Genomic DNA, 19,758 nt, shown 5'->3' with positions numbered 1-19,758 from the left:
CACGACTGAAACCATATTTGCTTTATGCCGCCCTTGTATAAAATGAAGATCTGGTCAGAAAAATATATTCCAAGAAACAGACGTTTGGAGCTGTGATGTCCCATTGAAGGCTGTGGCAATTATCGATAGCATAACTTATATTTCTCGACGTGTGATATTTTGGTTGTAACCAATTTGGAATATATAATGTTTACTCTCATCCTGTGTTTGTTTCTTCACGTTGGACTCGGGCAATCACAACATGCATCACATGCATTCGCGATTGATCTTCAAGGTACGTACCGTTTTACAGAACTCTCGTGTTATAAGGTAAAGTACACATAATGCATGCACTCTCGAAGTATACAACTGTTCAAAAGGAGTTAAGTAGAAATGGATTTGAAAATACGTGTTAAATCAATGCCCCGGTGAGCCTTAAGTTCTGGTGAGTAGTATAAGATGATCCATGTAGACATATGTTTTCCTATTAATAGCTCTAAGCCGAATGGTATACAAAGCCGAACGGGAATTGAAGCAGTATGTTTAAATACAATTTTCCATTGCCACTTTGTAACGTATACTTGACATGTAGTTGAAACCTGGATATCATACGGCGTGGTTTATGTGTGCCTCTATATGGCGCCACGTCATTGTCCATGTGTTAGTTCTTGACCTTCACAATGATCCAGCTATATAATGGTAAATAATGCAGTCTGGAACGCATAGTCAAGTGGCAGATATCCCCAGCACGCATACATGCCATCGGGTACATGCGAAGCGTTGGTGTTCACCAAAGAGATTTAACAGTTACAGGTATCAAAGCTGGAGCTGTCAAGTATTGTCGGCAACGTTTTTCAGTTTCGTGAAAATTCAAGCTCTTTAACCAAAAGTTTAGACTGAATCTTGTTTAATGTTTGCTGTTCACAGAAAAATATGGGTGTTGCTGAATATACTTAAACCAATCTTGTATACTGACATGAACAACACACCGTAATGTTGTTATTCCAAAGTGAAAGGTAAACGCAGATGAATAATCATTAATCGATTATCTGTCGAACTGGATTCCATTGGGTTTGAAGTCAAAATATGTTCTTGTAATTAAAGTTTAGTGTATATGGATATGGATAGTGTATATGACCGATGGCTAAGAAATCCTCGAAATGGGTAACAAGCACACCTGGAAATTCAATATTATCTTTTGAATGAACAAAATATATTTAAAACTCAAAATCAAAAAGCAAAACAACATAAACGAGTAACGTTTGTGTTAGTCTTGTGAAACTCATCAACGTTGAATCTTAACTACTCTGCTACCGATTGGCTTACAAATATATTCCATTTTGTGCTCCTGTCAGGGAGAATTAAACACATGTTATGTAACTTCACGGTTACGTCATCTAAATAACATTAAGGTATTCACTGTATGAGCTCATATTGGTACAGCCACTCATGAGATACATACGTTACATTTTTAAATGTCTTTTACGTTCAGCAGATGTGGTTTCGTCGAGTGCCACGACCTTCTGTTCTTTAGCATTTTATTTACATCTACAACATAGCGAACATTAATTTATACACGCATAATATATTTTTTTATATGTTTGTCTCTTTAATTTACCAATGCAATGGCGCCAATTCAAAAGTTGTCACGTCGAGAAAACCATTCAAAATCCGTGTTAGAATTAGTCTTCTTGCTTGTCGTAAGGGAGGACTAGCGATGTCAGGCGGCCAGGTTCACTGACTTGGTTGATTCATGTCGTGATTCAAATGTGTAGGTTGATGCTCATGCTGTTAATCACTGGATTTCTAATAGACTGCAATAATATGTCTGGAACAGTGCAGCGTTAATCAATAAATATACCATTCAACCTGTGTGATGTCAAACATCCAGTCTGAACCAGACTTCACATTCAGACACTGTGACACAGGCACTGTCAGCATCTTCCACTGGTGAAAATTTGATCAACTAGACGTGTGCAGGCATATGTTCAAGTTTTGATACTGTACAAACAAAGGTGACCATTCAGTTATTACAATGACTCTAGAATACTAACCAATAGAAATCGTTGTACGTTTTCTTACCCATTGTCCACAGGAAATTGAGGATTACGACCTATTAATGTTATGTTGTCAAAACAAGGATTGTCTCTCACAATGATTGAAACTACAATGTTAGACATAGAAGGGTTTCGGGGCTAAATTCTACTGCCCAAACATACTCCAATCATTTCACATGGACCTTACAATTCGTCCGTGCATGTTTTAGGGCGGTGGAGAGGGATCTTTCTTGATTTTGACACTTCGGTGAAATGTCGTAAAATAGTTCTGAGCTATTTGTAAAGTGAGTTTCATTATCCACGTAAGATCAATACATTTTCTGTCTTGCTGTGTATTTCTGATTAGAGTGCGTTGTGTACAACCTGTTGTACGCTTTGGCTAGCGACACCCTCCTAAATTGCAGAACATAGGTAGAGCACACCAATATGTAAAATATAAACTAACTGGCGAAAGAAAGCATATGTTTGCAAATGTTGGTTTCCTGAAAAAAATAAGATTCCCAATGAACAGTATGTCTTCTGACAGTTGTTTCCTAAGCACATGAATGGAAGAATAATATGGCCGAAACAAGGCACAACTTACGATGCCACATGGGCATGAGGAATTGGTAAAACAGGTTTTTAGCCTGTAGAACGAATTGCACGTGCCTGGGCTGTGTGTAAATGTGATCACACAGCTGATGAAAGCACAGAGGAGACTTGCCGAGACAGATACGTGAGGAAAGAGACTGAGCCATTAGCATTTGCTAGAAGATTCGGGTGTACACCACTGACGGTATCCAGACTTACTGCAGCGTTACCAACAGGTAGGACTGAGGATAAGCCGAGAACAGGAAGACCATCAGTTACAACTCCACAGGAGGTTCCTGAGGGATGAGATCCAGAGGATTCCCAAGAGTCATCAGAAGTCTGACGTCATCGATGAGGCGACAAGTTTGCGGCAAGCATTGAGACACGAGGAGGTTGTACGTGGTACTGAGACTGTAATTGTTCTTACATGAACTTATGGTGTTTGACTGTTCATATGTCGCAGGAAACAACAGTTTCGAACCCACCAATGTCCAACTACTGCTCACAAGTCACGAGTTGTCAGTACTTTGTTCAAAATGTCATTGGATGGTCATCTGTAATAATTCTCCACCCTGTATTATGCTTGTACCCAACGTCTTGTTTTGTGTTTTTTTATGGATCATCAAAGTGGACTGATACTTCCTTTTGCCGCCGAGTTTATCTCGGTGTATGATTTACAGACAAAGCGACAGGTTTGTTCAGAAACAAAATGATAACGGCCGCCCCAAGCAGGGCTTCTTAGCACACCAGTCCAGGCCTTGTTTAAGCTGTATATAATGAGGAGGGATCACTATGGCTTCAATGGAAGGGTTCCTGTACAGGAGTACAGAGATAACACACTAGAGCCACTAGGTATAACGTAGCGATACAATTTGTGACAGGGGTAACCAGAAATATGAATTATATTGAAAGTACATAAACTAACAGGGAAAATAAACGATACCAGGGCGATATTAACTAGCTACAAACCATTACCTTGAAAAAGGAAAGTAAATTTTATTAACTGGTGTTAATGATTTCGACTTTGTATCGTTTCTTTCGCCCGTTAGTATATTGTGCTGAGTCTTACGACGGAAATCAGATGTGAACGTTTGGGAGATAAGCCAACGTTACTTGGATTCAAACTGAGAAAACAGCAACACGGCTTTTATTATCAGATTCAAAATTACCGCATTAAAATGCCTTACTTGGGGAAGTCTACTAGGGCCTTAATGCTATCACATTTACCTTGCACAAAATATTTCTTTCTTATTCATTTGTAATTTCTCCGACTGAGAGAACGAGTGTGTGTGTGTGAATTTACATTTACTATCCCTTTAACAATAATTCAGCGTCCATGTGGGGAATCGAACCCTGCGTACTGTTTAACCACAAGGCTGCCCCAGCGCACACCCTTGGAGACAAGAACCGGAGGTATATTTTAATACAGAGGTCATTACATTGACCAGCACTTTAAAGTTTCTTCCCTGAATTACAGAGATGTGCGAGGAGTGTGACACGTCAACAGGATCCGGGTACGTCAACCACCCCAAATACTGCCATCTGTTCATCCACTGCTCCCGAGGGGCCAACGACAAGCTCAGAGGGGAAGTAAAGGAATGCACAAGAGGGCTGCTTTGGTCTCAGACAGTCAAACAGTGCGTTTGGCCGAGCGAGTCAGACTGTCCATCAAGTAAGTGCTTCACAACATGTAAATACGCTTATGTGTTAACTATAAAATGCCTTGACGTATTTATTTGAAATTCCCACCAGTTTTTGCCCTAGCAAATCTATGCTAACATCAAGGATTAGCTTTGAAATCGTCTGTCTGTTAGGCAAGGCCACTGCGTTAAGAATTCATACATTTTTATCCATATGTTCCTTATAAACTTTCTGTTGGCTTTGTTACTATATTCATATCTTAAGAATTAGTCCTTAAGTTGATTCCTGTTTCTTTTACATAAGGTAACAGGTTTGAAGAGGTTTTACTATTTACCTTTATGGTATACTTACATCTTTCTAAAAAGTGGTGCTGTTGTCTTTGAATACTAGTTCGTATGTTGACACATTTCATGTCAACACGTAATTGTGTCTTTTCCTGGGTAATATAATGACGAACTACAGATCTTTCGTAAATGTAAACCAAATTTCAGAATCAGGTAAAGCACTTGCATTTATTTTTATCTAAACGTTTCGTTTCTTAAGAACAGCGAACTGCCTAACAAAGAGACGTTAATTTGTTTGCTGTGAGATAATGGTGTTTTTAGAATGTAACAGGATGGACGCCTTGTCCACTCGTATCCTGTAAAACGATACTCGTATCCTGTTAGTTTAAAGAGATCGACATCATTACAACGATTTCTAACATCCCATGCATACATTAAAGAGTAGCACGCTAGTTCCTGACACCTTTTAAAAGATCCGAACTATCCTTGCAGGAACATCTACATACATACAGGGGAGAATATGCCATCAAAAAGTCTCGGATAATCCCGTTAGTTTCTGCAGACAAGTATTTCCAGGTTCCACTTTAATTCCGTATACATTTCATCCTTCAGATCCTTGTTACAACCAATCCCTGTCATTTCGTGATTTGCGGAATTGCAACGGATATTTCACCTGCCCCAGTGCCGCTCGTTTGTTGTACAACTGCTGCCCAAGAGATGAACGATTTGACGAATCTCAAGGAATGTGTGTACCAAGCCCTGGTTGTAACGACCCGTGTCTACCAGGATCTTCAAATACTTCCGCCGAGGCACCAGGTAAGTCCACAACGTGAGTCTCAGTAATTACATTCTTCTTTGGGTTGTCCCATTTGTTCCAAGCATTGTCGTTAACACAGAAATACCTGTTTGAAGAATGTTGTGGAGGCACGTGTCTCTGGTATGGCACTGTTTCCCATTATAGAAATACCTCTTTGAAGAATGTTGTGGAGGCACGTGTCTCTGGTATGGCACTGTTTTCCATTATCAAACCCCCGTATACCAAGGGCGCGTGTTGCACTCTTATATTATTTGCAGTACAAAAAAGTTGTTCAATTATAGTGGCTTGACGTCAATAGCGCACCTTTGTGTGAAGTATTTCAAGACCAGGAGTAATGTTCAGTTCCATCTGAAATACAGGCATGTATGTTACAATACAATGGTTGTGTGCTGCAAATGCCAATGTTTCAGTACCTTAAAATTAAGATACATGCATATAGTTTAATACAACGCTGGTGTACTGCCAATTCAAACGTTCCCCTTTCGTGATAGCTGAGAAACACATTGTTAATATGCCCTTACCGTATGGTTAAGATGCGTACATATGTTTCGTAATACAACGAGTGGATACAGCAGAGTGTAAACCTTCCCTCACCTTCATATCTGGTGTTGTTTACTGGACACAGCGTCGGCCATGGGTTGATGACCCTCGAGTTTTGTGTATTTACCCTTTGTCCTTCGGGCTTAGGGAACATACACAGCCATCGAGGGTTCATCAACGCATGAGCCCCGAGGGGCCAAGAAACAACGTATTTATCTTACCGAACATCCCAATATTAATTTGGAACTGTTTGAAGCATCGGTATCGGATCTTACACTTCAGCCAGCCTGTGTGAATCAAACGTTTCAAATCTTGCATCTTACTGTTTTTGTCGTAGGTATTGTCTTATTAAAATCACCGTGGTGTAATTCACCTTCTTAACATTCACAGGACTACATTTGAACGTTTTATCAAAATTTATTTATTCGAATGCGAGGTAAATTCTTTCGTAGCCATCGCTGGATTTTGCAGACGACACAGCAACAACAAATTTAGAGATATCTCCCTTCCATCAATGTGCATTCGTAAAACATCGGTAATTTCCGTGCAGCATGCATGATTAAACGGTATTCGAGAAAAAGAAGTACTGCTACGTAGTACCGAATGAGTTGCCATTGACAGCGGGGTACATTGCTGTGTACCTCGCTTGTAAGATAGGGCCTAGATTTTCGAGGCTCTTTTAGCGCTAGGATAGTCGTAAGCGCTATACATTAACGTTACCTTAAGACTCTCGCAGCTCCAAGACAGCTTTGACACTCTAGGTCCAGGTACACTGAAAATGATAGAAGAGTGCTTAGCGAATCAGAAAACGACATTTATATGTGAGATAAGATAATGTATATGTTGTAATACAACATCGGTGTACTAAAAGATGTAAACGTTCACTTACAATGCAAATAAGATGCACAGATGATTTGTAATACAACAGCTGAATACAAATGTTCCCTAATCCTGTAGATGAGATGCATAAAAAGTATGAATTTATTGCTTCACAACGACTGTGTACTGCAGAATGCAAAAGGTACCCTCACCCCGAAGACAAACACAAGTACATCTGGCAGACTGGGGGTACTAACGCCACCTTCAGCTGCGCCCAGGGTACCGCCTTCTCCGTCGACTCCTGTAGCTGCACCGACCCTGTAGATCTGACGAATATTGGTAATGTTCACATTTGTATTGCTTCATGTACTGCTGCCTTGTCTTCTGGTAGGTTCCCTATTCCCGTATGATGCTCATTGAGGCATAAACAGTTGTTGTAAAAAGCGTTCAGTGAAACACCTCGTTTCGTCAACTCCATTTAAACATGTCAATATTTAGGAACTCCTCCGCAGTCGAGTGTGAACCTATGATGTATAGGTGGTTGTCTTACAGTACAATATTGCTACCTTAATTCGTATTCTTTCTTGAGGCGAAACTAGAGGTATTTATGTAGGTCCATTCGACTTCGACACACAAGTGTGTTTTATTGTATCTGAATGCGATTTTAATGCTCACTTGTCTAGGTAATTGATCAGGACCAGTCTCTGATTCGATTTTCAGCTAGAGAGCCTCAGGGCTATGATATACTTTGCGTTACATTTGGTTAATGTTGCACAAGCTCAACGCATAGCTTACAGATATGGTATTTCAGGAAACATTTCCGTAAAACAGTGAGACCGAAAACATCTGTCACGTATGTTTTACCTTTTACAGGCAAGTGCGAACCTTACATTTACTTCCCATTTGATCACAATGTCAAGGACAAGCTTGGACGTACTGCTTCCGGTGGCATTGACTCATGGATTCAACGGTCTGAACCAGCATCTGTAGGTGGCGGATCTGTATATTTCAATGGCCATCGACAGGTGATCGCTTGGGCTCTCAACAACATGGAGTTCAAATCCAACTTCACGTTATACTTTCGCTTCAAGGCTGACTTCAAACAAAGCCAGAAAGGGGAACGCTTTGCCCTAGTTGATAATAGTGACTGCGAGAAGGAGGCAACATTTGGGATCGCTTTGTTGCGTTCTGGGCCTAAGGCAGGGTCTGTCCACGGCGGATTCAGATTAAAGAATGGACAAGCCGTCACAACCAGTTCAAGGGAAATTGTAAGTTGTTCAATCAGGTAGATACTACTGACTGAGTGAATATTGTTTTGCGCCGATTTTTACATTAGTTCAGCAATGTCATGGCGGTGCCTCTAGGAATAGATCATGGCACGCTGTGCCAGTGTGGGGAATCGAACACGAGTCTTTGTTCAGACGCAATATTCTGTAAGTACTTCACCACTCCCCGATAGCGATTTGAACAGTAGAACGCTTAGATTTGAACACTTAGAACAGTGTACCTGCTATATCTGCGTATGAGAGAGCGCGCTATAGTGTGTAGTCTAGCTGAAAAAGCGTTCGCGCGGCACGTGCAAGACTTCTATTCAAGGGTTCGATTCTTCACATGAGCACAATAAGTGAAACATACTTCTGGAGTTCAGTCACCGTTATATTGCTGGTATTGTTAAAAGATCTGCCCAAACCTCACGCTATATCACGGCTCGTGTGCTGACAAAGTACGAGCCAGAGACTCGTAAACGGAATGACATCAACTTAGCTGGAAAGAAATCAAGATAGCATTTACTAAATGCCATCCTGTTATACAGCCGTAGACGCAGACTTTCACGTTTGGCAGCCAATCTGGGTCTTCCTGAAAACGCCTGAACCCTAACATGGTTCTCACTTCGACATTTGTTTGTCTAGCCCCTGAACATCTGGCACGAGGTGATCCTCCTGAAGAAGGGACCTGTGGCAGAACTGAGGGTGGATGACGAGGTGTACCCCATTGAGGGAATAGGTATTCATTCATTCATTCTTGTTCTATGTGACAGTACAACTGTTTCCCACCTACACTACCATTATTTGGGGTCAAGAAAAAAAATCAATGAATCAAAATGCTCCTTTGAAAGAAGAGTGCATTGTCGGCAGCGTGACTTAAAGCACATGAAAAGTGTCATATATGTGCGTTTCGAAAGTTTAGTTAATGTTTTCAAAGTCAAATACGGTGCTGTCTGTCATTAACTGTTACAATGTATGCCGAATGTCGAAACAGCTAACATAGGGATGTTTTAGTATTCTTCGTCGGAACAAATGACACCCAAATATGAAACAAAATATATATTTTGTCCTGACATTTACTAGGTCTGGAGGCTGACATTTCCCGTGTGGACTGTTCCATGACGATCGGGAAGGGTACAGGCCTTGTCAACTTCGTTGGCTACATTGACGAGGTACGGACATGGACACAGTACAGTGCAGCGTTGACGGCTGGGCTATTTGATTGAAAGACTTAATCTTCTATAAAATCTTTCAAATATATAACATCAAAAGTTTTCATGGCGAGTCAGACTTAAACAGAACCACTATCGCCATTAGCTTCGTTTACATATATTTGTTCAGAGGATAAAATCAAGCTGTCATGCATATATATTTAGACACGTTTTCAGATTTTTTTATCACATCACATTTTTATTAGCAGCATGCTTTATAGCTCTATTTCAGGGTGACTCGTTATGATATTTAATCGATCAGGTTGACCTTTTGGGCGCTTGACCTAAGTATACTGTTTACTGTTTCTGGTATTGTTGTTTTATGTGTTGCTGTGTGCCTGCTCTGCTTGCATAACGCTTTCACGTTTACAATTTGCAGCTGAAGTTCTACAAGTGTGTTCCCCCCGAGTATGTCAGCAAGTAACATCAGAAGGAAGAACAAAGCAGAGAAGAGCAGAGCAGACGAGCAGCCTCATTACAGATCGTTTTTTGTTTTATTGAGAGGCAGCTGGATATATTGTATAGTTTGGCGAAGAAAATTTAAATCGTCATGTATGTAATCAGATGTATGTGTTCGAAACATTGTATCCTGACTTTTACATGTGTGTATTTTCGTAAAGACAATGTTACCAGAGGTGTTGCATATGAATACTTACACGTTGAAATAAATGCTTAAACAGTTCAGCTCTTAATTTTACTTGCGTTTGACTTAAACGAGATGAAATAGTTTCCGGACACAAATGCGGTGGCCACCCTGTAAGTCAAACTGTACAAGCAGATGATTAAGTTTTCAGTTTAATGAGGAACTGTACAAGTTCATGATGTCATCTGTTGGCGTCAAGGTGATCACATCCTGCCTCGTGGCGGTCGGGTAGTCTAGTACTTAAAGCGTTCACTCGTCACACCTAGGATCCAGATTCGATTTCCCATATCAGCACAATGTGTGAAGATCGCTTCAGGTGTTCCCTGCCGTATATTGCGGGAATATTGGTCAAACGGCGTACAACTAAACTCACTCAGCCACATCCCGTCTCGCCGGTGGCATACGAGCCATGAAGTTAAACACTTAGGCAGAGAAACAAATGTTAGAAGTCAAGAGAAGGAATTGCATCCTGTACAAATCTGGTCACCAATACATCATATTTGGAAACACATATAAACCTTGAATTTTGTAACGGATGTATGCCGTTAACTGTAATCGTCTTAATTTAAGAATGGCTGAACAAACTGTTTGATCTTTTCAATCAATTGTGTTTTATCCATTAGGAACTCCTACATGTGGTGCTTCGGGTATTGACCCTGTATGTACTGAGGGTCATATAGTAAGCAATCGCTACCCCTCATGACCGTGCCTACCTCCCTTTCCACGTTGGCTACTGAAACTGGCCACCTCAAGTGTCAACATTCAGCTCTTTTGAAGCGTAGACTCCTGGCTTATCAAAGGCTCATCGCTGCTTGTACACATCGCCATTTTGTTTGGTTTCAGATTGTACAAATCAGATGCTGTTTGTGAAGGAATTGTTAGATGCTTGTTTAAACAATTACGTTGTTTGGAAAAGAACTCTTTAAAAAGAAATTCTCAGCTTAAGAAACAATTAACCGACATGACACTCTCCGGGTAGTCGAAGTGTAAATGTTTACTTCGGGAAACCTCCTCGCTATTCACACCCATGGCAGGTACCCTTCAATGCGTGGAACATGAGACAAAAGACCGCTGACTTGTTTGATCGGCATTCTAGAAGATCGTAAGAAACATACATGGCAATTGCTTGATAACGGAGGAAGAATCTACATCGAAACTTTGTTCTTTGCAATAAACAAGAAGTTTTCATTTTTAAGTTGTAGGCTTCATTTTAATTTGTTGGCAGTGACTGAAACAAGAACACTGTCTTCTACACAAATGAGCGTGACAATCGTTGAAATGCTCATTTCATTTATATTTTTGAGCGAGTGTGTTAGTTTTACGCCACACTCAGCAATATTCCACCTATATGGCGGAAGTCGAATCTGGACGAGACAATCCAGTGATAAACATCATGAGCATCGATCTTCACAAATTGAATACGATTACGTGTCAACCAAGTCAGCCCGCTTGACCACCCGATCCCGTTAGTCGCCTTTCACGACAAGCATGAGTTACTGAGGGCCAATATTCTAACCCGGATCTTCAAGGGTCTATATGTTTGAGATTCTGTTTGCATTAAAGAGGGTTTGAATGCTTTAAGGACAGTTGTTTCAGTTAGTTACATATTCAGCCTTTCATATGCTCCATATAGGTATCAACATCATTTACGAGTAGTTATTTCCGGAAAATATATTGTTTCCACTTTCTATTTCATACTGAATAATTCAATAGTTCCTTAAAACAAATCTGCATGTCCATCAAACCAAGGTGACATGGTTGATTTGTGTCATCGCATCCTGACAGTGCGAAGCGGCGCTTACAGTATCAACCACTGGGTTGACTGGTCCAGATACCGATTACAAGTTACCTAATATCAGACTATTATTTTGTTTGACGCTCAACAAAGAAAAACACATTTGGTATTTATACACAGTTTTCACTCACACAAACACAATTACACGTCGACACAAACACACAAAGACACACGTACACACACAAACACAGACACAAACTCTCTCAGCATCCGTGATAACGCCAACTCCAAGTGCACTGCTTTTGCAAATCACCTTGGAGGGTGTGCTATATACTGCCCATTAGGCTTGCAGAAACATGGATGCACTCGAAAAGTAAATATTTCGTCTTGTTTATTCTGTCCATTGCATACAAACCGATGATTCACTACTGAACGTGAGCATGCATTGCTAAAACTAGCTGGTCACAACACACACAGTAGTGTGTAGTTCCTATGTATGTATGTGGGAATGTGTCTGTCTGTTTGTCATGTATGTATGTAAGTATGTAAGTATGTATGTATGTATGTATGTATGTATGTATGTATGTATGTATGTATGTATGTAAGTATGTATGTATGTGCGTGCGTGCGTGCGTGCGTGCGTGCGTGCGTGCGTGCGTGCATGCATGCATGCATGCATGCATGGACAAAACATCGAAAGGACAGGCAGAGAGGGTATTGTTTTTCTAACACAACCTTGTAACATTGTGCAGTTACGTTATCTAAGCATCAGTCCTCTATGAGACACCATAACGTCTCCATGGAAATTTGCTGAATGCTGGAAACAATGACAAGGGTTTCATGGTCACCAGCGATAAACTGTCGAATTACAAAACTCGACAGACCCGGTGCTCATTTACAACATTGCCCTAAATGTTCGTTGGTGGGTTGCTTGTTTTACACCGCAATCAACAATATCCCAGCTGTTATGGTGACGGTAAGTAAGTAATTGAGTCTGGGCCAGACAATCCAGTGATCCATAGCATGAGCATTGATCTACGCAAATGGGATACGGTGACATGTGCCAACCAAGTCAGCGTGCCTGACCAACCGATCCTGTTAATTGCCTCTTACAACAAGCATGTTCTTCTAACCCGGATCTTCACGTACAGGCACATCCAAGACATGCAGATTGTGTATTGGCTGGTGACTTTAAGCTGGTGACTAAATATCAACATCAGTAGAATACTGCTCAAAATACAGTGAAATATTTAACATCAGAACGTCGTAAGATATCGTGTACACATTTTACAACCGCTTCGCTGAGCTGGATAAATCGGAGCGTCTTTAATGAGTCTATTGATTTTTCCTGTAACCTTCAGAGAATCACGTGTAAGGATGTCGATGAAAGATGACAGCTTGGCTGACAACCTAAAGGCGTCTCCATTTTGAAGTGCACGAATAGCTGATAAAAGAAATTATTTCTTTCAACAACAATCTGTCACGAAACAATTCTTGATGAAACACACCTTACTCAAAATTATTAGCTTGACTAGAACGTGAGTGTCGTACAAAGAAAAATAGGTGTACAATAGCTTGCTCACGAATGATGAACGTGATGCCAATGGGTAGCGGAACAAACTAGTAGTTGATAAGCAACGGTAGAGTTATATACTCTTCAAGAAAAGTAGGGGAACCTGAACTTTGAAGTCTGGTAGAAAACAAATCCATTGGGGAACGTTACAAAGGCATTCATCCTGTGATTTTTCACGTTATCACCACACGTAAACGCAATGCATGTGAAGCACGTGTACAACGTGGGAGTCTCCTACACGTACATGGGTTGTCATTATGAATCTTGATGTTTTTCAGACAGATCGATGAATCACTGTACACCATTTTTCCGATGATTTTCTTGCATCTGTGCATGCTCATGGTTTTCAGGGTCAAATCACACACTAGTGACTGAAAAATGTAAACCTGAAATTTCATGTCGTACCCCAGTCACTTAACAAGGGGAATAACTGAACGAACAGCTTGCCTTGAATGAAATCCATGTGGTGATGCATTCTCAAAACATCCATTATTATTGTGTCAACATTGATTCTCCCAATTTCGACAATCGTATATTGAAAGTACAGTTCCCAAACCTTTTTGAAGAGTATGTATCCGTTGATATGGAACGACAGATTTGAATGATGTGGATCGCAAGGTCAAGAACACAGTTCTGCCAAATAACCAGCCGAGCGATTTGAGCCAGTGAGCATAGGTCCCTGGCGTATACATAGAGCGCAACTCTTCACAGCAAAATGTTGTGTCTTTGAGGACTACTTTCACCTACAAAAATGACACGTTCCACGTATTCTAATGAACGGATTGTGGATGGTGGGTGGTGTCAGAGCAGCGTGATGAATACTAAATACTCTTTAGAGTTGACATTATGAAACCATTATGTTGAGGCGCTTAAAAGTAATTGAGTTTAGTTTTATGCCGCACTCAGCAATATTCAACCTATATGGCGGCGGTCTGTAAATAATCGAGTCTGGACCAGACAATCCGGTGATCAACAGCATGAGCATCGATCTGCGCAATTGGGAACCGATGGCAGGTGTCAACCAAGTCAGCGAGTCTGACTACCCGGTCCTCTTAGTCACCTGTTACAATAAGCATAGTCGCAAGCTTGGGTTGTTGCCTGTTGATCCCCGGACCTTCACGGCTCCGGATTAAAGGTTGGTGCGGTAGGATAGACTAGCTCGTCTTCGCTCTTCAATTCCCTACATGTGAACATTGCCAGAAGTCCATTTTTGGGAATATTGCTAAAAGATGCTTACTCGTTTAAAAATGGTCGTAGTGCACCAACAATTGTATATTAAGCTTTAAAAAAACTATATTGTTATGGTGTGTAAAACACTCATAATAATACAAAACCCTCATTCACTTATAAAAATGTTCTTTCATTCGGTCAAACTAACCTGCAATTTCAGCAATCGAATCCGACAGCTCGGTGGTCACATTCTACATATACACTCATGATATCAGTCTCTTTATTTTCTGGTCGATGTTCGATCATTTACAGACCACTGTCATATCTCTGCAATATTGCCAAATGAGGTGTTCAACAGAAATACAAACAACTGAAATTTATCAAGGAAACAGGATACAAACTAAAAGTGCTTTATGGTTCAACTTCTTTATTCTCCAAGGTCACAACGTTTCGAGACAGATTCTAGTCTCTTCTTCAGGTGAAGTGGGGGTAAAACTAAAGGGTTGCAGTATATATACACATAACAGTAGACTGATAACAATGGGTAACAAGATATACAGGTTTCTATTAATTGATGTACAGGCTTCAATTGATAGATGTACAGGCTTCTAATTATGTACAGGCTTCAACTGATTGGTGTGCAGGCTTGTGTTGATTAAGTTAACGAGTTACAGGTAAAGATGTTTGGATAAAGATTAGTCACTGAGGATAAGGTGGTTCCATGCATTGGGTAAGTAAACACCTCCGTCTCTGTTGATTGAGGGATTGTTCCGCTTGATTGCAATGGCTTCTAGGAGCTTCCGTTTTTTAAAGTCATTGGCGTTCCTAACTAATGTCCTGGTGTTGTCCCAAACAATCTTGTGATTGAGGTTGTGCATGATGTGTTCACATACAGCAGACTTCTGATCCAAATTTTGAACTGATGTTTTGTGTTCTTTTAACCTGATAGCCAGTGGTCGACCAGTTTCACCAATATATCTTTACAACTGCATTGGATCTGGTAGATGCAACCTGCTGGGTTGTTGCATTTAGGTGTTGTTGGCCCACGTCCATTAGCTGATAGTAGCGTTTTCAGGTTGGTGTCGCTACGGAAGGTGACGTCTATTCCTGTTGTTGTCTTGATGAGACGGTTGATGCGATGACTTATCTGGCCATGGTATGGTATGTTAATTCTGATGGGAGAAGGTTCTGGTTTAGTTGACTTGGGAGTTTCTTTCAGGGTCTTGGTGATGGTGTTGCTGACTAGATGGGGTGGGTACTCGTTAAGGTCTTGGAAGGTTGATTTCAGGTGTATTAATTCGCTGTGGAGGCTGTCTGGGCTGCAGACCGCTTTTGCTCTTCGTGCCAGGGTAGCTACTATGCCTTTCTTGATCTGGGGATGATGGTTGGACTGGTGATGAATATACTGATCCGTATGTGTTGAAGCCTGTACATAATTAGAAGCCTGTACATCTATCAATTGAAGCCTGTACATCAATTAATAGAAACCTGTATATCTTGTTACCCATTGTTATCAGTCTACTGTTATGTGTATATATACTGCAACCCTTTAGTTTTACCCCCACTTCACCTGAAGAAGAGACTAGAATCTGTCTCGAAACGTTGTGACCTTGGAGAATAAAGAAGTTGAAACATAAAGCACTTTTAGTTTGATTCCTCCAACTTCTAAATGCCTTTGAAACAACTTAAACAGGATACAAATCAATACCGACTGTTCAAAAGATTATTCTGGTAATTCTTTGCTCTCGTTTCCGGTAATCTGATATTGACAAGCTGATATTGATTGTATGATCAAAGTACAGTTAGCCATACATCTTAATGAGAGTCTAGACAAACCGTGTTCTTAATGAATGCATAGGCGACTGCGCCGATGTATAACACACACGTCTGCCAGGTGTTCTACGATCGATAGCGTCTTGAAGACAAGTCTGTCAACATTTTGTTATAAGGCTCTAACACTAATCTGCCCCACTTTTATTTACCGTAATGTATATTGCATTGGTATATACAGATTAATACACGAACGAGTGTGTCATTGATTTTACGAAACGAATGTCAGGAAAATACATATTTCCTGATCGCGAGCGAAATATAGATTGTCCTTCCCAAATATAGATCGTTCTCACACGATTGTGTTAGTTTCTTTATTGTTTATTTGCATCGAACTTTTCATTTCTAAACACCACGTAAAATGAAACTAGCTGTTGTCGCTTGACGTAAAGGTGAAGGTCGCGTATGAATACAGTGATACGGCAGTGTGAACGGAAACTCGGTAAAGAGCGCAATAGTTTGAATAGCGACTTTTAATGATGGTCTCGGTCTCGATGGCGTCACTCACTGCCATGGAGAAGTTGCCAATATGTACATGGAATGTCCCTCCACGTATTGGACCTCCGAAGATAGTGTAAACAACACCACTAGAAAAAGCTTTGTTTCTTGTTTATGTACGACATTCTTTGGGATGTAGATTTGGTTTGGCCAACTTCGGATGACGGAACGGTTGAAGACGAGCGAAACGAGCATGAAAGTATGGCCGGGTGATTTCCGGGCGAAGACAACAGTTTGTCCACTTCCTTGTGTAGTGCATCAGACAGGCGTGAATAATTGTTTACTCTTGATATTGTTTATGTCCAGACACCTGCATGATATGCGATGGAGCTACATTATTGCCCTGCAACTTTTGAGTCAAATGTTTGCGGGCACTTTGATAGCTTAACCGTTTGTCGACAATGACGTGTGCTCCACTTGTCACCTTATTCATTATGGAGCTGAGTTTGTCTGTACCTATGGGCTGTCTTTTAAACTATAGTTGACCGGCCTTCACTTACAAGCTGTGGCAAAATGATAAGGTGAGATTTGTACAGTTTGTACATAGCAACTGGACATCTGCTTGGATTTACGTCATTGGCCTACGCCCGATGCGGAGGACTCGCGTGTGTCTTGGATCGGACCCAGTGCGTGTCTTCGTCTGACTCTCGCACATCCCAAGATGTTCCGTTCCATGAGTGTCTTCAGTGAAATATTACCACGGCATAAATTGCGATGGGTGTGCAAGACCGTATTCCGAAGTAGATTGTGTTTTGCCACCACAGCGTGTTTATTATGGATTCGGGATTATCTCCACTCAACTGCCCAGAACACCACAATTTGTTTACATCTTCATCTGTTAGGTCCTCAGATTTATTTGGTAAGTTACCCTTCTCACCTCTCTTTAAATGTTTTTGTTCGGACATGAGCACGACTTTCCTTTGTCCCCAAACGGGATCAGTCACTAGGGACTTGCCATAAATGGCTTGCTTCAAATGTCTGTCAAAACTGGCAAGCATGTCACGTAATGTAGCTGGTTGATAGTCCTGACGGTAACTTTTCTGGCACTCATGAAAAACTTTCGGCGAGCTCATTGGGAGGAATTCCATGAATTGGCATGTGCTCATTGTGCAAGAAGGCATGTAAGAATTCAAGGTAGTAATCTCACATTTCGTCTTTATGTTAGAGTCTTAGGTAGCTTCCTAATTCTGTACCTTGAAACTTCTTTAACACCATTGGCGGTGCACAGCGAACACGTTAAAGGAATTCACAGGTTGTGTAACACTGATAGCACGACTCTGAACGAGACCGTTCATTGGGATGGGAGAAGTCTTCCTGTCTTCGTCTGCGAATGAGTTAAATTATCAAAATTTAAATTAATGTTTACTCCTGAAGTCTGTATTTTCATGAAATCACATAATGATAAACGTGTTGTGCGAAAATTTGTTCTTTTGTAACGTTTTATAGTTTGCATCATTTAACTAGTTCGTTCTCGTGGTAGCGAGACTGAACATTTGTAGTAAAGCTGCAGTAAAAATGTTATGAATGAAAAAACTTGTTCCACATTCAAATGGGGTCATGAAGGTCATGGTCGGGATAACTGACCAATGAAATTCGTTTTAGGATTTATTACACATGTGCAACATATGATTTTTAAGTACTGGCTTGTGTTTCACTGTATGGAAAATAAATATATATCATATATATGTAGCTGTGTTACATGGCTCGTTGTCACATGCACACACTGCATTGAAGGAATACACTGATGTTAAGTATCATTTTCATTGATACACGCGTGACTGGGATGTATTAACAGAGAAACAAAAACGGTGAGGTGCCTCTTTGGCACCTTGTACATATAACTAGTCCTTATGCGGCACAGGCGCGACAAAGATTTTGTAGATCTGGAACGATTAATGTCGTTGCGTCATTTTAGCGTACATGTCGCTCTTAATGAACATTGAAGGATATCATACGTAACTTGCGACAACGATAACTTTTCGACCTTGGCGTTTTCTAATTTAACCTTGTGATTAGATGCGTTGTGAACTAGTATGAAAACTAGAAAAACAAATGGTTAGGGTGCGTTGGGTTTTTAGCCCGCCTTTAGCATTATTCCATCAAATTCACAGCTGCAGACACATGAAATTGGACATACGGTGAATTTGAGTTTACAGTTTCTCAGCAAAGTACAGATTCTAATACTATTTTGGATTACGTCTCATCCGGGATTCGAACCCACACCCTCAGTATCAGGGACCTAATCGCCATCACACAAAGTCATCCGCGTAATCCGCTCAACCACAGCGACTGTGGAACGGTTTACTTTCCTGATAAAGCCTAATCCCAAATATAACATATGTTTCATGTGACCACTTACTAAATGGCAAGGCGTATTCACAGGAAATGGGTTTCCATGCGTTGTACCCATGTGTGGAATGGAACCAAGATCTTCGACATGGTGAACAGACGCTTTAACCACAAGGCTACCCTACCGCCAATCTGTTTACGAACCAGTGCTAGTGACTACCATGGAGGAGTACACCATCAGCAGGACACACTATCTAATCTTGCTTATTTTTGATTAAATGAAAAGATAGTAGCTGACAGTATGTAATGGAGCTGGAACGGGTCCAGGCCTTTTACCCTGGTACTTCATACCCTATTACCTTACCATACCCGGATACACGTTATGTTATTTCCAGACGTCAAATTTATAAGAAATGGCAATGTATTCTTCGGCTCGGGGGCCAAAGGTTCGAGTTTTTCAACATCTTAATCATGTATTATTTTCAAAGAAAGTGACTGTAATTATGTCTAACTCTTCAAAGACAATGCAAACTTGTAATCATGAAAGAATAACACATTACGTTGTTTAATCCGTTAGTTACATGATCATCACGGTTCAGGTTTTGGGGTACCCGGTTCAACTCATTATTCGCCTTTCTCGGGTATCCGGGATAACCGTAGAGGCTCTAGTGTGTAAACAGATGTGCGAAACATTGACAGCAGGTGGTACAAAGAGGTGATAAGCAAAAGTGCTAATGAAACAGAGTGATTTCTTTCCACGCTAAGCCGACACCGTAATGATGCACTTGTGCATTCAAGCTGACGTTTCCAAGCGCGTCCCTCTTGGTCATTTACGGT

The 19,758-nt window shown here is 40.8% G+C and overlaps 1 protein-coding gene across 1 annotated transcript; it reads left to right on the top strand.

Annotated features, from left to right (window-relative positions):
* Nucleotides 1-186: 186 nt before the first annotated feature.
* On the top strand, nucleotides 187-9,607 carry LOC137265405 (protein PIF-like). The gene is made up of 8 exons (XM_067800804.1): nucleotides 187-274; nucleotides 4,084-4,278; nucleotides 5,144-5,347; nucleotides 6,900-7,046; nucleotides 7,581-7,975; nucleotides 8,618-8,711; nucleotides 9,056-9,144; nucleotides 9,563-9,607. The coding sequence occupies exons 1-8, from the start codon at nucleotides 187-189 to the stop codon at nucleotides 9,605-9,607; spliced, it is 1,257 nt and encodes a 418-aa protein (XP_067656905.1).
* Nucleotides 9,608-19,758: the final 10,151 nt, after the last annotated feature.

The sequence above is a fragment of the Haliotis asinina genome, chromosome 15, assembly GCF_037392515.1.
Source record: "Haliotis asinina isolate JCU_RB_2024 chromosome 15, JCU_Hal_asi_v2, whole genome shotgun sequence".
Taxonomy (NCBI): Eukaryota; Metazoa; Mollusca; class Gastropoda; order Lepetellida; family Haliotidae; genus Haliotis; species Haliotis asinina.
Note: the sequence above shows the minus strand (reverse complement) of the source record. Positions and strands in the feature narration are given on the sequence as shown.

What these genes read in the sequence shown, in the direction of transcription:
- LOC137265405 (XM_067800804.1), top strand. Translation starts at nt 187, where the DNA reads ATGTTTACTCTCATCCTGTGTTTGTTTCTTCACGTTGGACTCGGGCAA. An exon ending in CAACCAGTTCAAGGGAAATT is followed by an intron (nt 7,976 to 8,617) that starts GTAAGTTGTTCA and finishes TTGTTTGTCTAG; the next exon opens with CCCCTGAACATCTGGCACGA. An exon ending in GTACCCCATTGAGGGAATAG is followed by an intron (nt 8,712 to 9,055) that starts GTATTCATTCAT and finishes GACATTTACTAG; the next exon opens with GTCTGGAGGCTGACATTTCC.